This window comes from Fusarium verticillioides, chromosome 11 (genome assembly GCF_000149555.1).
Source record: "Fusarium verticillioides 7600 chromosome 11, whole genome shotgun sequence".
In the NCBI taxonomy this organism is placed as follows: Eukaryota; Fungi; Ascomycota; class Sordariomycetes; order Hypocreales; family Nectriaceae; genus Fusarium; species Fusarium verticillioides.
Genome location: NC_031685.1, coordinates 1,156,504 through 1,173,346, shown reverse-complemented (window position 1 = coordinate 1,173,346; position 16,843 = coordinate 1,156,504). Strand labels below are relative to the sequence as shown.

At 48.5% G+C, this 16,843-nt stretch overlaps 6 protein-coding genes across 6 annotated transcripts in view; 4 read left to right on the top strand and 2 right to left on the bottom strand.

The window, feature by feature from the left end:
- The window catches only part of FVEG_16888 (hypothetical protein), a gene marked incomplete at its 5' end in the record, with an annotated part of 2,143 nt that extends 910 nt beyond the window's left edge, over nt 1-1,233 (top strand). Inside the window, 2 exons of the mRNA XM_018906124.1 lie at nt 31-841; nt 895-1,233. Coding sequence (XP_018758141.1) covers nt 31-841; nt 895-896 — 813 coding nt within the window. The 3' untranslated portion in view covers nt 897-1,233. The remainder of the gene's footprint in view (nt 1-30; nt 842-894) is intronic.
- A 613-nt stretch (nt 1,234-1,846) lies between these two features.
- On the top strand, nt 1,847-3,182 carry FVEG_10795 (hypothetical protein). Its single transcript, XM_018899966.1, has 3 exons — nt 1,847-2,327; nt 2,375-2,547; nt 2,597-3,182. The coding sequence occupies exons 1-3, from the start codon at nt 1,879-1,881 to the stop codon at nt 2,962-2,964; spliced, it is 990 nt and encodes a 329-aa protein (XP_018758142.1). The 5' UTR covers nt 1,847-1,878; the 3' UTR covers nt 2,965-3,182.
- A 1,015-nt stretch (nt 3,183-4,197) lies between these two features.
- On the bottom strand, nt 4,198-4,578 carry FVEG_10796 (hypothetical protein; the record flags this gene model as incomplete). The annotated part of the gene is made up of 1 exon (XM_018899967.1): nt 4,198-4,578. The coding sequence occupies one exon, from the start codon at nt 4,576-4,578 to the stop codon at nt 4,198-4,200; it is 381 nt and encodes a 126-aa protein (XP_018758143.1).
- A 2,050-nt stretch (nt 4,579-6,628) lies between these two features.
- On the bottom strand, nt 6,629-8,404 carry FVEG_10797 (hypothetical protein; the record flags this gene model as incomplete). Its single annotated transcript, XM_018899968.1, has 3 exons — nt 6,629-8,010; nt 8,072-8,303; nt 8,360-8,404. The coding sequence occupies 3 exons, from the start codon at nt 8,402-8,404 to the stop codon at nt 6,629-6,631; spliced, it is 1,659 nt and encodes a 552-aa protein (XP_018758144.1).
- Nucleotides 8,405-12,368: 3,964 nt separating this feature from the next.
- FVEG_16889 (hypothetical protein) lies at nt 12,369-13,673 on the top strand (the record flags this gene model as incomplete). The annotated part of the gene is made up of 4 exons (XM_018906125.1): nt 12,369-13,018; nt 13,076-13,216; nt 13,263-13,569; nt 13,626-13,673. The coding sequence occupies 4 exons, from the start codon at nt 12,369-12,371 to the stop codon at nt 13,671-13,673; spliced, it is 1,146 nt and encodes a 381-aa protein (XP_018758145.1).
- Nucleotides 13,674-15,061: 1,388 nt separating this feature from the next.
- Nucleotides 15,062-16,450, top strand: FVEG_10798 (hypothetical protein; the record flags this gene model as incomplete). Its single annotated transcript, XM_018899969.1, has 2 exons — nt 15,062-15,112; nt 15,167-16,450. The coding sequence occupies 2 exons, from the start codon at nt 15,062-15,064 to the stop codon at nt 16,448-16,450; spliced, it is 1,335 nt and encodes a 444-aa protein (XP_018758146.1).
- Nucleotides 16,451-16,843: the final 393 nt, after the last annotated feature.

The window sequence follows — 16,843 nt, the reverse complement described above, 5'->3', positions numbered from 1 at the left end:
TTCCACGGCGAGTCTTACTACAACTCCAAGTACGACAAGTCCTACGGCCACAAGGAGATTAAGGTTACCGAAGATGAATGCTGCGTCCAGTGCACTACTGTCTATGATGAGTGCTGTGCCATCCCTGGTGCCGACATTGCCATCTGCAAGGAGAAGTACACCGTCTGCCTCGGCTACAACCCTTGGGATGTTACCCCCTTCGTGAAGCCTACTGTCTGCAAGCACGGTGAGGACTCTGGTTCCAAGGGCAGCAACAACAACGGCAGCTCCAGCTCCAGCTCCAGCTCCAGCCATGAGGAGGAGTGCTGTGTCCAGTGCACCACTGTCTACGATGAGTGCTGCTCCATTGACGGCCACGACATCGAGGTCTGCAAGAAGGAGTACGTCGTCTGCCTTGGCTACAACCCCTGGGATATCACCCCCTTCGTCAAGCCCACTGTCTGCAAGCACGGCGAGGACTCTGGCTCCAAGGGCGGCAACAACGGTGGCTCCAGCTCCAGCTCCAGCTCCAGCTCCAGCAAGTCCGATAACTCCTCCAAGACCTCTGGCTCCAAGTCCGACAGCTCCAGCAAGTCTGGTGGCTCCGACGAGGAGTGCGCTGTTGAGTGCACCACTGTCTACAAGGCCTGCTGCGACGCTTCCGGCGCCATCATCGAGACCTGTAAGACTGCCTACACCACCTGCCTCGGCTTCAACCCTTGGGACGTCACTCCCTATGTTGAGCCCACCGTTTGCAAGAAGGGTGGCAAGCCTTCTGGTGATGATGTTGTCGTCGTCTCTGGCGGTGAGCGTGTCCGCCCCGTTCTGGCTCTCCTTGCCATGGGTGCTATTGCTCTCCTCTGTTAGTACTCCCCTCCTATCCGCATCAACCAACCCCCACTAACATTCTCATAGAAACGATTAGCGACTATGTAACCGCATAATCTTCGCTTCGTTCTTCTATTTCCACTCCGTTGCTCTGGGGCTCCCGCACCTTACCTTCTTACTTTCTCAGTGGGATGTCTGTTTCTGTGCAGTGGATGCTTAGCATTCTTATCTTTTGATGATCTTATGGTTTTATGGGTGTTGCCGCATACTCGGCCTAAAATAGTTCACGATAGACACGTATGTAATATCGACGACTAGATGGAGATTCTCTGGATGGCGGTCCTGGGCTGTTGGGGGCGATTACATGTATCCATAGTCTACATTAGACTCTGTGTCCAGAGATCAATTCACTTACTTCTCTGTCAATATTTCACTTCGGCCCGTGAATGTGTATGCTTTGTATGTCTTACGTTTTTCTTTGAGTTTCGTATCATGATCCTTGATCTTAAATGGTGTTCAATGCAACATTAAACGGCACTTGACTTTGACTTTGAGCATGGGCGTTGGCCTTCATTTGCAAGTGTCCACTAGCTAGTGGAGGAAATGAAGGGCTCTGCTGGTGCGTGAAACGCGTGTACCCCGGATTTTCTCATCTGTGGGATGAAAACATGGCAAACGATTAATCCACCAAACGAAGCAGCTCAAGCTGCATCTAGAATTCTAGATCTGGCCACAATCCGATCGAAATGGGCTGCTAAACTGGTTCAAGTTAGTAACTTTGGGGGCACGGCAATGGACTTGAAACGGCTGAAACCAACAGCGGAAGCTTACGCTCCGGACAACCCGGATATTTCTGGAGCAGGGGCCTCGTATTTTTAATGAACAAACTTTCTCCACCAATCACAAGAAAACCCCTTGAGCTGTGTCTGAAGTATAGAGTTGGAGTTATATGATGATTAACTAAGAGGTGAAGTTTAAAATGCTACATAAATACTGAGACCGTTGGCACGAATTTCTCGGCAGTTCTGTCTCTATCATTGGCTTGTTTGGGTTATCTTGATCTACATCACCATGAAGTTCCTCACAACATTGAGTTTCGTCACAGCGGCATTCGCTGCTAGCCGAACGACTGCGCCCTCTGGATGCATCACTGTCAAGAAGTCCCCTGGAAGCGGTCAATTCGGTACCGTCCAAGCTGCTGTCAACTCTCTCTCAACTACGGCATCTGGAAAGCAATGCATCTTCATTGACCAGGGTACCTACAATGAGCAGGTCCTTGTTCCTAGTCGCAACGCTCAGCTGTCTATCTACGGTTACACTACCGATACTAGCGGATACAGCGGCAACAAGGTCACCATCACAGCAAAGAAGAGCCAGGCTGATGGTTTGAACAACGATGGCACAGCTACCCTCCGTGTCAAGGCTGCGAACTTCAAGCTCTACAACGTCAATGTTGCCAACACTTACGGACAGGGCAGCCAGGCTGTTGCTCTGAGCGCCTATGCCGATAGCGGATACTAGTACGTCAACTAGCAACTCGACTAAGCTTGTCACTAACTGGTCGTAGCGGTGTTGCTCTTACTGGATTCCAGGATACCCTTCTTGCCCAGCAGGGCTACCAGCTGTACTCCAAATGCCTTATTCAGGGCGCTACCGACTTCATCTTCGGCCAGACTGCTTCCGCCTGGTTCGAGAAGATTGACCTACGAGTTGTCGCCGCCTCAGTCGGCTACATCACCGGTATGCTGTTCTTGCTCGGGTATCAAACACAATTACTAACTCCAGACAGCCAACGGACGCGACTCTGACTCCAACATGTCTTACTACGTTTTCAACAACTGCAACATTGCCGCAGCTGCCGGCAACGCCGTTGCCAACGGCGCATACTACCTTGGTCGACCTTGGCGCCAGTATGCCCGTGTTGTCTTCCAGAAGACCAGCATGAGCTCCGTCATCAACTCCAAGGGTTGGTCTATCTGGAACACTGGCGAGGAGAACACTGCCCACGTGCTGTTTGGAGAGTATGGTAACACTGGTGCTGGTTCTCAGGGTCAGCGCGCCTCTTTTGCCACCAAGCTCTCCAATGCAGTCTCTATCTCTACTGTCCTTTCTGGAAACTACGCTTCTAAGGGCTTCTACGATGCTTCTTATATGTAAAGCATAGGACAAACAGGACGCGGAGCCAACATGTACATCAAATCTATACAGCATTCCATTCCGTGTACATATTAGGGCCAACGGAAGCAGTGGCGCATTCGAATAGATAATTGCAAGTAGCCGGTTCGGGCAGCCAGTGTAGATCATTCTATACGAAGGGGATGCTCCTGCCATTGCTTCCCTTTTCACCAATCTTGGAATCTTTACGTGGAACCAGATCTAACCTGTTCACTCAACTGCTGTTTACGTGAGACTTGTGGCTGAGAACCTATATCAGCGCAAAGCCCTTAGCTATACAACTGCTACAATCGAACCTACTTTATTTCATAATTGACTTCATTTCAGAATTATAAAACCTTGGCTACCTAGGTAGATAGAAGACTAATATCAGATAGATAATGAAGGTTTCCAACGCCGTTATCATATTATCATGGCAGCCCACGGTCTTTTGAGAGCGGGTCTAGTGACATACTACAAACCTTGAAACCATAGCCAAAGTCTCTCTTTTGCATGTATTATTTTATCTGCAGTAGTTGACTTCAGTATGATGTGACATGATAGTTAGGTCATCTGTTTATGTAGCTGGCTTAACAGAATGCTATGTCTGCTACAATAGTAAGTTGTAACACTGAGGAAGATTATACTTTTATAATTTGAGAACACAGAGATGTTACGTCATCCCTATGGCCTACGGGTCCTAAAGTAGGCGTTAACATGGTTCTAAAGAAGAGATTTAGTGAGGGATTTCCAAATGCTACCAGAAGGATAACATAATTTAGCTATACTTGGAAGGCTCCGGAGAATCTTGCATAAAGTCAGCTATCCAATACAATGCTATGTATTGAATTACCAAATTCATGCCAAGATCCAAATGCTCTTTAAGTAAGCAGGTTTATTCAGCTTGTGTCATCATGGTAGCTGAAGTTCCAAACTGTGGTGGATAACTATCCATGCCATTGAAAAGGTGCAGCTGAACCAACTGGGATAGTACTCAAGACCTCAATAATACAGTGGCTTATAGTAACTAACAAGGAGGTCGCTCTGTGGAGTCTAACTGGGCTCAACGATTAACATGCTAACTCTAGACGGACCAGTAGCAGTTACTGCGCAAAGAGATCGAGTTTAGCTATGAAAACTAATGTAATGACAGAATAAAGAATAAGCCACGTCAGTAGTCCTCCAATGCAGACAGCAAGTCTCTCAGTAAGGACAGATGGGGAAGTTCCTTCGACCTCACCAGTTACACTTTGCTTCAGTGTAGACATACGTCCAGCACCTCTGGCACACGCCCAGCCAACATCCCTCACTGCCACCACAGGCCTTTGAAGAATCCTTGGTTCGCCTGAAGCACTTCTTCGTGCCACCCGAATACACAATGTGCGCCCTCAGCTTGCCGTCGTCAATGCAGACCTCCTTGACCCAATCATACTTGGTCTTTCGACATCCGTCTCTGAAGCCACCGCCAAGCGGGTACATCTTGCCATCGTCACCGAAGTAAGCAGAGCTATAATTAGGAATCTGTACTCCCGTGGTGACATACGTCTCAATACGGGCGGCATCAGCAGCACCGAGCAAGGAGAGGGCGAAGGCAGCGGTTGGAAGAGTGAACTTCATGGTGACTATAGATGTTGTAAGCCTTGAGCCGTCTTGATGAGTAAATGCAGTGAGATCACTGACTTGTAGAGGGAACAAGTGTCGAATTGTGGAAAGTTGGTTGTAGTTGATAAGTTAGATTGGAAGATGATGAGAGATCTGCAGAAGCAAGCAAATATACAGAGGGTTTCGATCCCTTATATAGAGAAACTGCAGATTGGATAACTACGTGTTCCCGTCAACGTACGTGAACTATCGTGATAGAATTCTTTAATGCCTCAAGTTTGACTCTTGAACATGGCGGCCGACCATGCCAGACAACAGCCCACACACCTCACAACCATTAGCCCCTGCCATGCAAGGCTCAATGCAAGATGTATGTGGGTTTCTGAATAGCCTCAGTGATGTTGGCCGAAGGTTACGGAACATCGGCACAGGCTTCTACTAAATCATTGTCCTGGGCCTGGTCAGCGTGCGGCGCATTGCCAGGGTTTTGGCGCGCTGTTAACTATGTTAAGATATCAGTCATGTCATCAAGTGGCGATATGTCTTAGTCCTTCGAGACCAACAGCTTTATCGCTTGCGGTATGCCCGTCAATCCCACTGCCTCACGAGATATTAGTGGATAAAAAGAGGCACAGACTGAGCGTATTGCCAGTTCGGCGGTTAAATCGAGATAGCCTCTCTATCTTCCCAGTTGCTGGAACATTGATCAGATGGTTCAAACACTTAGTATATGCTGGATTAGTCATTCTTAAGACCTGGACATTGAATAACGAGAGTCCGCTCGTTTTTCTTCCACCTTTCCATAGATAGAAGGAATAACTATATCTACTGTGATCAGCATATCGCTTGCAATGGCTAATTCGGTCGAGAATCTCAGCTCAATAACAGGTGCGTCCATCACCTTCCTTTCCCATGGTTGAAAGGGACCACTTGGCATATCGCAAATAACGCATTTAGCCTTACACAGAAGTCTCGTAAAATCAACAGACTTCAATAACCTCCCGCCAATGACTTGAGCATGCCTTCCTTGGTTGACAGGGAGCAGTGACCCGATTTTCTTGTTGCTGTTGGTTGTGTCTCTCGTATAAGGTCATCTGATCACCCCTGTAAATATATATGTATGTTGGTTCAGTCACTTTCTAAGCGAGGCCACTGGTTAAAAAGGCTCGAGGGCCGAGACTATGATTCCAGGCTCTTCAGAAACTTCGGCTGTAATTATCCGGTGGGGCAAACATATACATAGGATCTTGATGCCTGCTCATCTGAACATCATACAGATCACCTTAGTAGGTTTTTCACCTCAGCTCTACTCTACTCTCGAATCTCACTGGCACTTGGCAGCTTCTCTTGTTTTCCTGCAAGGATCTCTTCATTTCTGAACTTGTGTACTTCCTAGATGATTGGGGATAGGCGAGGCTTGGCTTGGCTAGCCTGTTCGCCTCTCAACCTGAGCGAAGACGAAAAGATCAGCTCTCCTCTTCATACAGCAAGTCTCCCGACCTAGTTATCTTTAACTATTGTCTTTCGGGGTGGTATTAGGGCTCTGGGATGAACTGAAAATATCCAGGGCTGGACCAATTCCACTTGACACTTGAAGAAGCCAGGGCATAACTCCAAAGACAGCTCCCAGTCAAGACCGAGAAACATTTGTGAACGCAATATAACGCTCGCCATTTTGTGCTGACCGTTCTATGGGTCGTACGGCAATTTGCCTTCGGCTTAGAGTATGATTAGATGACGCATTGTCTACAACCAGGGATCGTTTGTTCAAATATTAGCACTATACGGTACGGTTTGTCAGACCAGATAAGGAAGCTAGCAGTTTTCTGTTGAGATAAGTTAATGCTGATATAGACTTACAATCAATGGGTTACTGTCACAGTCGAAATGAAGATATCGGTATTGCCACCATCAAATTTATTGAGACTAATTAATCGGAGCATACATCTCGTTGACAGCTATTCATATCCTACTTTACCCAATCTGAACTTCAATTTCTGCAAAAGGAATGCAATGGTATGCGAACTACGACAGTCTTACTTGTTACAGAAGAACTGCCAAGCACTTAAGCCTTGCTGGGATCAGCAACGGCGGGCTCGATGTTGACAATGTTGGCGTGGGAATCGGCCTCGAAAAGCTTCTTCTGGGTAGAGGTCTTGACGGGGTTGTCGGATGAGAAGATGTGGTCGAGTTCTTCGAGAGTTCGGTTCTTGGTCTCGGGCACGAGGAAGTAAAGAATGATGGACTGGCAGACACACCAGACGCAGAAGACGATGTAGGTCTTCCAAGCAATGTTCTTGAGGGCGACAGGGATACCGAACTGCATAACAAGCATGGCAGCGTTGGTGAAGAGAGAGCTGAAGGCCATACCCTTAGCTCGGATCTCGTAGCTGAGGACCTCGACGGGGTAGAGGGCCTGAAGGGGAGTCCAGCCAACGGAGTAGAAGATCTGGAAGAGGTAAACCCAGGCCAGGATGGCTTTGCTGACTGGGCCAGTGACAGCATCCGTCTGTGCTTGATCATCAAGATCGGTGATATTGGCAATCGAGGCAGGGACTGTAACACCGACCCAGCAAAGAGCACAAACAAGATTGACAACGAGAAGCATTGGTCGACGACCAACAGTATCAGTAAATCCAGCGCCAATAGCAGCGAACACGATCTGGACGGCGTTCATACCCAAGGCAACCTTGGTCTGTGTCTTATCACCCTTGATACCGGCAGTATCGAGGAAGGCACTCAGGTAGTAAGAGACAATGCTGTTTCCGGCCCATTGACCAAAGAGGGAGACGAGACAGTTGCATGTGAGGCGGTACATGGAAGCCTTGTTACGGAACAGAGCACGGTAATCCCACCATCGCTTGTCGCTACCGTCCATCTCGAGATACTCCTCGTACTCGTGGAGTTGAAGCTTAACCCACTCGCTGTCGGGGTTACCATGTCCGTGGAGTTTGATAAGGTTCGATGTCGCGAGTTCCTTCTGTCCACGGGTGTACAGCCATCGAGGCGACTCGGGGAGCAGCATGGCGCAGAAAAAGATGGTGCAGGGGAACATGAGCTGGAGGCAGACAGAGATCATCCAAGAGGTGTTAGATCCCTTGTAGTCCAAGCCTCCAAGAGCAGCGCTGCTGGCAACGAGAGCACCAACAGGCCACATAACGTTGTACAACCCAGTGATGATACCTCGGTGAGCAGGGTGAGAGACCTCGACGACATAGGTAGGACCAGCTGCGGCGGCAATGGAGACACCGAAACCAAGGAAGAAGCGGCCAGCCATGAACTGATCGACACTGGCGGTCTTGATGCAGGCGATCTGGATAATGACACCGATGATGATGATAAAAGAGCCAATAGTCATACCGACACGGCGGCCCCAAGTATCGATAGCAGGGCCAACAGCAGGAATAGCAACGACGGAGCCGATCTGGTACATGGAAGTGACGATACCTAGAGAAAGAGGGGGATATCAATTTCACGATCAAATGCCACTACATCACGGAGTACTTACCAGCACCGATACCCTTATTGTCAACGTCGAAGAATTTCTTGAAGTCCTCGTTTGCGAGAAGAGTCCCGAAAAGCGAACCGTCGTATCCGTTGGCGGTAGAACAGCAGAAGGCGACCATGCTGGCGAAGATGAGGATGGGGGCTGCCAACTTAGGCGGGGGTTCCTTGATCATCGCCTGTTGGAAAGCCTCATCACCAATGGCCGTCTTGACGATGGCGACCTCGTGCTTCGGCTTTCAAAAGAAGTCAGTACTCGCTCAATTAAGGGTTCGGGCGGAGAAAGACGCACGTTCTTCTCATCGTGCCTATCGCTGTGGATGGATTCGGATCCCATGTTGATGTTTCAGCGCCGACGCTGTGAATTATCTCTCTGGGTGTCTTGATGATTGATGATTGAGATGGGTCTGAGCAGGAAACAAGACTCTGGGACTCAAGATGGAGCAAGGGAATATATATTAAATTTGGAGATGCTGGGGATGGTGGTGTTCGTCTGCATCGCAAATTGAGTCCGTCCGTGTGCCTGCCAACTGCTACACAATGGAACACGGTCTGCAGATCCGATACAACCCACAAAGATCGCAAGGGCTGGTAAGTCTGTCTGTCCAGGGCCACGGATCGACGGTCAACCTTCCGAGAGCTGAATCGAGTGCTACACTCTTAAGGCCTAGACTGATCTGACCAGAACGGCCAAGTCCTATCCCTGGACGCGAAATTCACGTGGGGATGGGGAAGCGAGAATTCGGTATTGACGCACCAAGAGTCTGATTGGTTATCCGGCAATGCTGTCATGTGCGCTGGGCGCCGATTCAGGTGTGCCAGCGGCGCTTAAGACTCGCTCGTTCCATGAGTAGTGATCGTGCTTCTGTCGGGTCCGTGGTCCGCCTTGCATCTAACAAGCTCTGTCTTCCCTGGAATCTAGTCGGCTCACTTTGCGGGTAGCCGAGATGGCTCTTACGATTCCCCGTGGAGAGGGATGCGGGTTAGACGTGGAGACCATAATTACTGTTCCCCCGTGCTACTATTGAATAAGGCAAGGAGCAACTCTTTGTGTTGGCCGGCCCGGGATCCCGTTGGGCGATTGGTCGAGATCCTTGCTACTGAAAGCGGACAAAAGTTCCCCGCGAGACTGCTATGAATAGGATGAGATTAGTGTAATGGACGATCACGTTTATTGCTGTTAGAGTTTATGCTCGAGATTTACGAATATTCTGAAGAGTCCATGCCCCAGAAGATAACATTTCTCCACAACTTTATCGACGGTCATCTTCGTGACAATCGATCTCCCGATAAAGTTGGTCAAAGCTATGCTGATTTTCACGAGTCTTCATGGTTAAGACAAGCTTACTCCCCCGCATTCCAAGCGACCAATTCTCCACGAATAATAGTCTCCTTTACGGCCCGACTCCTCCGTCCCCATGGCCATTTGGTCGACACATGCGGAAAAAGCGGGATTGTAGCCCCCCCTTCGATGATCTGGGGTAAGCTTTTCTCTTCTCCAGTCACAGGTGCCGATTCGGTCCGCATGTTTACCAATGAACGAATAAATCGACGGAAGTCGAAGACCAGCTTGCCGGGCTCAATAGGGCTAGCCTCCGAAATCGTTTGACAGATGATGGCGGCAGCGCCTTTGACGAGCAGCGGTAACGGTTTTCCACCGCGGGTCGTTAATCGGCTTGATGGAATGACATTCCGAATTTTCACCTGAGGGGACTTGTTTTCATACAGCGTGACTGACAGCGGCCGGTCCGCACCGAAAAGAGGTCATTTTCGTGGGTTAGGGTTCATGACTGACCCAGAACAACAACGGCTGCCCACGCCGCCCAGAGGCTGGGCCGATATCCCGTCAAGGATGCCTCTCTTGGCCTACTTGGCCGATTCTAGATTATGAATCGACTATCCCCAAGCATCAGATTTATGTCTTTGGGGGCTCCTGGAGATCTCTATTGGGCAACTATGTTACCATTCCGCGCCTTATCTTATCACTCCATGATGTGACTGGGCTCCTGGGATTTCAAGTTCTGCTCCGACTGTACGTACCTCGGGTTGATCTCGAACCTGTCAGGAATAGCGAAATTTGCACAATCTCGGTGCTTGCCGAAGCATTCGAGACTTGACCTAGAATCACGTTAATCTCGTGTCAATCTCCAGTTTCGAGACTATCAGGTCTCGGCGCCTTGAACTTCAAGCAGAAGACCTCTAATTCTTGGTTGCAAGTCTCGTGATACTTCCGATGATCCAATGACAGGAAGCACCAAGCTCACTTAACAGCAGCCCAGCAATGTCAAAACATCAGCTACTCGGCAGTAGGCTAGCTACTGCCCACAGCCAAGTGAAGGCTTGCCGACATAGCCGCGTAGATCTCCAAGTGGCCTTTCTCAAACGAGTATAAATACAACGATCTATTCTCGTAATGGTGTGCAAGAGCTTGCAGGACTTGGGAACATGCACGCATGCGCTGGGCCTCTCTGGGGTAAGGTCTTGGCGCCCAGTGTCTGGGTAGGCCGACTTGCCGCTACTTTGCATTTCCAATGAACAGGAGTCGATGACCTGAGAGGCGTTCCCGGCACGATGCCCTCGTCTTTGGGTGGATGCACGGGGCGGTGATCCTAGGGCTCGAACTTTGATGTCGGGCGGCTTGACGATAAGACCATCGGTTCGATCAACGGCCCAGAATGAGAACCGTTTTGCTGCCTTTGTTTTTGTGGTAGAATGGGTCCCTTCGACGCAAAGTTTGTCACATGAGCTGTTCCATAGACTGGTCCATTGTGCTACTCTGTGTAATGCCAAGCCGTCTGAGAGTGTACTGGTATTCGGAAGCCAATCATCTGTTGTCCAGTCTCGTAAGGGGGGCGAAACGCTTTTGTCTTCATCGTTCCAGTTCTTACGAGCTATCTGAGGTACAATTCTAGCAACTATGGTGACTATGTGGTGCGACAGAGCACTTATTTTTGTATAAGATTCATAAGTTCAGCAATACATGATAATACTTCTGTGATTACTTAACATCACTAAGACTTGAACAAGAGCCTAGAGTTCACACACCGAATATTCGCTGCGTATATCACAGGGATAGGCACACGCAGTTTAGTTGCCACGAAAAAGCTCACAGTTCAGGAGGTCGGTTATCTGGATGAAAATCCTGGAGGTGTTAATACACCAACGGTTAAAATGCCATTAGCGCAGGCACAAGCATTAACTGTTAACATACTAACTCATCAATCAGGATTACTATCATTTTTTATGCCAGGTACTCAAAACCAATATGAGCAGAGTTACTGGACTTGTCTCTTTGCATTCAAAAAGACGTTGAAAGGTTTGTTGGGAAAATTATCAAATATTAAGTGTTGTTCAGGGTAGGTTGCAATTATCACCTGTAAAGTACGGTACCAGTGATAAGATAAGATGCGATAACAATACTCTTTTGGGTCTCGGAAGCGGAACATGCAGAGATTGATTGACGTCCTAGGAGCAGCCAAATCTCCAAGTGACGACTAGGAACACTTCCCACCTTTAGATCTCTTGGCTGAACCCCCTGATAAAAGTGCTTTGACTATTTTTTGTCTGTGTGCAAGCTTCTCGCCAGTCGGATAAGGTGATAAGATAAGATAAGATATGGCGCGAGAAGGCCGCTTCGCGCTTCACGTATGGCCAAAAATACTTCCTATCGATTGGTTAATGCAAACACGTCCTCTGGGAGCGTAAATCCATGCATGTACCAGGAATGGCCCGAGCAGATAAGGTCGGAGTCGGACAAATCGTCAGAGAAGCAGCAGGTGAATTGATAGACGCCTCTACTGTCGCTAATTCAACAGCCAGAAAGCGCAAAAAGTGATACGGAGTTGCTTAAGAGAATGACACTAATTGTCAGGGTCTTGGTAGGGCTGTGCATCCTCGACTGTTGATCGAGTGCCGAGTGACAGACCTTAGAGTTTGTAAGACCGCAGTAAACATTCTTATTTTTATGGAATTTGTTCGCGAATGAGAATTGGAATTTCCCCTTTGTTGCGACGATCGCTGCGAATCGTCGTCTGACTTACTCGATTCGGTGACCATTTCGACGCTACCAGGCGAGCATCCACCGCTAACCTTCTGAATGCTCAGCCATACTGTGGAGAGCGTCTCAGTGGATTGGAAGTATGTCGATAGACTTACTGATTTTGGCACTCGAATAGATATTGATGAAACTGAGTCTTCATTTACATATATATATGTGTCTGGATCATGGCTATTTTCTCGGTGATGATAGAATATTTCATTTTGCTCCTCATTTTCGGACTACCTACATACACAAACGCATTATGGGCATTCTAAGAGGCACGATCGGCTCAGCCATGGAAGCTGCAGCAGAGAGTAGTCAGAAAAAGAAGTCCCCTCATAATTCAAGACAAATGCCTCCAGCACGACGAAATCTGTCGCCTAATGATGCATGTTCATCGTCGTCTCAAGCAGGGCAGCCACGCACAAGGCAAATTTATACCCAGAAGTCGAAGAATCAATCGTTTGAGGCAGAGACATTCCCTGCTCGAGATGGCTGCATTAGCCCACAACAGCCTGGATCTCGTTATAGCGACGAACCGCCCTCATATTCACTGCACGCCAACTATGCACCCTCGAGCAGTCGACCTGGAAGCAGCCAGATGCCCTCACGGCTCAATATGTACCAACAGCCTTCATACAGCTACTCGTCCCCTGAAAACATGGCTCGGAACACACGGTTCCCCTTTGACCAACCTTCCTTCCAAAACAGCGACTTTCGACCGCTTCTTCTCCCTCAGATTGCTTTTGGAGAAGGAGAGCCCTTCTTACGAGGTTACAGTTCTGAGATGGACAGATATGGGATCTCACGGGATCAATTCCTTCGAGTGGTGGATGAGATTAACGTAGCGCGTACGCCCAACCCTGAAGTAAAATTATTCCAAATGGGTGCTGGCATTGCTGGTTGGTTCGTGTAAGTTGACTTTATCTGAATTCTGCAGCTTTGAAGACTGACAAACTTCACCGTTAGACCTGGCGTTGCTAGTATTGGGCTTCTTGCAGGTCAAGCCGGTGTTGGTGTTGCTACAGCGTTCGGCCATGCATCGATAGTTTCCAAGGCATTATCGAAGGCCAACATGGAGCTATTTTCGCCTAATGGACTCGAAATATGGTAAGCAATTCTCAAAGTCAAGGAACCTATGCCAACGAAGCTCTAGTATTATCACGACCGAAGACCTTAACACGGAACTGGGCATCTCCTCCTATGGAATGCGAGACGTGCCATATAACGCGTCACCAGTGGATAGACTGGGCATTTATGGACCTCGAATTGCCTTTGTGAATGAGATCCTACCAGATCGATCGGACATAGGACGACAAGACCCTCTGGCCAAGGCTGGCCGAGCACTCAATAAAAGGTCAAACAAGAGGAAGGCTCAAGACGCACAGGAGAGGTTAGACAAAGGCGAAAGGAAGGAAAAAGGAAAAAGACGACTCTTTAAGTCGTATGTTGATATTGAATGGGTGAGTAACTATTACGGCTGCGATTTGTCAAAGAGATTACTGACCTTTTCTTTTAGCTTGTGGTGAAGCTGGCACCTCCTATGAGCGCTGGGCAAGTGTATTGAGTGTGTGGAACGAATGGCGTTATGCTGTGATTGCTGGAGGTTATATTTAGAAGTGCACTGCGTATTTGATTAGTATAGAGTTAGACTCCCAAGACTATTTTCGCAAGAGTTTCGTATTTTGAGTTGCAGTGACATGAATCCTGTGAAGATCTTTATGGCTGAGGGAGGAACTTTCATAGTGGAGAACAGCGTAGGTTTCTAGGGAACTTCGCATTACTCGCTGCTATTATAAGCTATGGAACAGGATGGAATCGTATTGGCATGAAGTGTCTATAAAGAAGGAGGCTTCTCTTGCCTTCCGAGGACCCTCCTTGACAAGAATGAAGCTTCAATTCTCAACCTTCATCCACTTGTCATAGCAGGTAATAGCCAAAGCTCAACACTATACAATCACCAAAAGTATTTATCACCACAGCTGCTTTCTTCAGTATAATCTTCGCTGCAACCGTCCCCAATATTATCATCCGTAAGCTCGCTAGCTACTGAACCTAGGCCATGTATGGTTTATCGACTGACCCAGAAGTAGCTGGCATGGGACTTGCCAAGAGATTAGGCAACGAAGATAGTTCAGGCAGTGTGCTCGCAACTACTACCAGAGCTGCTTTGTCAGAATGGACCCCCCATCGGCATGCGGTAATTGGTTTACCATTGTAAGGCATAAGCTGACACTCCTGGCCAACAGGATATTGCATTGAGGCAGACCGCTGGCAAGCATGTCGTGTAAGCTTGAGGATCCGGGCGACATCAAGTGCCTGGAGAGCTGAGAGAGGCAGGGGGAGAGATCATGCATGTATCAGACTACGGCCAACAGTCTTGACCTATCACAAGAAATGTCCATGAATGCTATAGAATTTATGCTCTGTTTGCGTCAAATGTGTACACTCCGTAATGCTTTAATACCGTGATTCTGTTTGTTGTTACTGTTATGGTTTGAATGAGAGTCGGCTCGCCAGGTAGTGCCCCCCAAAAATGCATCTTGTCGCTCATTTAATTCGTCCCGGCGTACGATAGCATACGGCTGTGCAGAGGCGGTGATACCGACCGGATATCTCAGCCGTTAAATGTTTTGAGTGTGCCTGACGAATGCGAACCTGGGCTAGTTAATGCGAACATTACGTCGAAACAAGTGCCGGATATAGTAGGCCTTCCGATATGACGGGACTTTCGGCTAGTAGGTAAGCTGACGGTCCGCAGTAGACGATCGCCTCATGCCGCCATACACACATGGTGACAGGAAGAAATGCTCTTGAAGTAGGCCATTGACTTCAAGGATCAAGAATGTGTATAAAATAGTCGAAAAGCTGCATGATAGAATTTCCTTCCCTCTTTATCAAAACCTACTCTTCATCAAATACTTGTACATTCTTTCAATACACGAAGCTATCAGCATGAAATTGAACAACGCCGCCTTCCTTGTCTTCCTGACAGCCCTCCAATCGGTACGTCCAGTATTTATTGAAGATGAAACGTATACTGATGATACTGTTCAACAGTCTTTTGCAAATGCACTTCCATCAGAAGTAAACTTACGCCGCAGAGACGATTCGAAGAATGTCACCCAGCTGCAGATCATCCCGGACGTTGACTTTAACTTCAACGTCATGGCGACCTTGGCCACAGCTCCCTACCAGGGAGCAGACATCGGAGAGATTCTTGTCGCGGCAAGTCAGATTAAGACGGGAGATTTCGAAAGCTACTATCAAGCGTACTACGACCTTGCGACTCGTGTTCACAAACAGGCAAAGGCAATCGACTGCAAGAAGCATCCCGTTTCTGCGCGAAATGCGTACTTTAGGGCCTCGACCTATTATCGTTCCGCTGATGCATTCTTGCACCGAAACTGGAGTGATCCTAGAATCATGTCACTTTGGAAGCAGCAGATCGACGCTTTCGATAAAGCAATGCAGCTCCTTCCCGTTCCCGGCAAGCGTATTGAGCTACAGGCTGACAATTTTACTGTCCCTGCTATCTTCTTCAAGACGGACAAGCCTGGCCGCCGTCCTACTGTCATCTTGGGTACCGGATATGATGGCTCCATGGAAGACCTGTATCATACCATGGGTGAGGCTTTGCTACAACGAGGCATGAATGCTATCGTGTATGAGGGACCAGGCCAGCCAACTGTCCGTCGGTACCAGGGCCTTGGATTCATTCCCGAGTGGGAAAGAGTCGTCACACCGATTGTTGATTATGCGCTTTCTCGAAAGGATGTCGACGGTGAGAAGCTTGGGCTTATGGGATTCTCGTTTGGAGGAATCCTTGCGTCTCGTGCCGCAGCCTTTGAGCATCGTCTAGCAGCAGTGATTGCCCTCGACGGGGTCTTCGATTTCGGCCAAGCAATGTTCAAGCAATTCGGGCCTGAAATCACCGAGCTATTTAAAGCTGGTAAGAAGAAGGAGATTGATGAAGCGGTCGCTTTGGTGCAGAACAACGTGAGCATGTCCTCGACTCTGCGATGGGGTATCGATCAGGGAGAGTGGTCATTCAAGACTCATTCGCCGTACACCTTGCTAGAGAAGTCCCAAGGGTTCACGATGAAGGGTATCGTGGATAAGGTCAAGGCGCCTGTTTTTGTTGGAGATGGTCAGAATGATATGTTCTTTCCTGGGCAGGCGAAGGAGTTGACGAAGCAGCTTGGAAGTCGGGCAACGTATCACCTCTTTGAGACGGCTTCGGGGGCTGGGCTTCATTGTCAGGTTGGTGGTTACGTGCTGATGAATCAGGTTTCGCTTGATTGGCTTGAGGATGTTTTTGCGAATCAGACCATTCACAACTGAGTGTCTGATCAGCAACCGTGGCTACTGCATGATGCATCTCAGCAAGGGTCACTTTGAATCTGATCACTCATGATGCCCCCCACCCGCAGTGCATCGCCTCTTTGAGGCACTGTCCGCGACCCATCAGATTAGTTTAATTGACTCCGATTTCGCTTTCGACTCATTGGCAATGGAATGAAGTTGCTTCAACAGCGGAGATGGTCAACCTTGTTTGGTTGAACGACAGAGAATTGCCGGCACTCGGCAGAGCCTTGGGGTGAGATGACGCAGAGATCAACTGGCTTAGCGAAGGCCTCCAGTGTGTTTGGCCTCTGATAGGTGCCGAAATACCCGTGCCAGCCGTGCTTATGTCTGAACGGCCCAATGTTATGCCAAAGAGTGAGCTAATCCTAA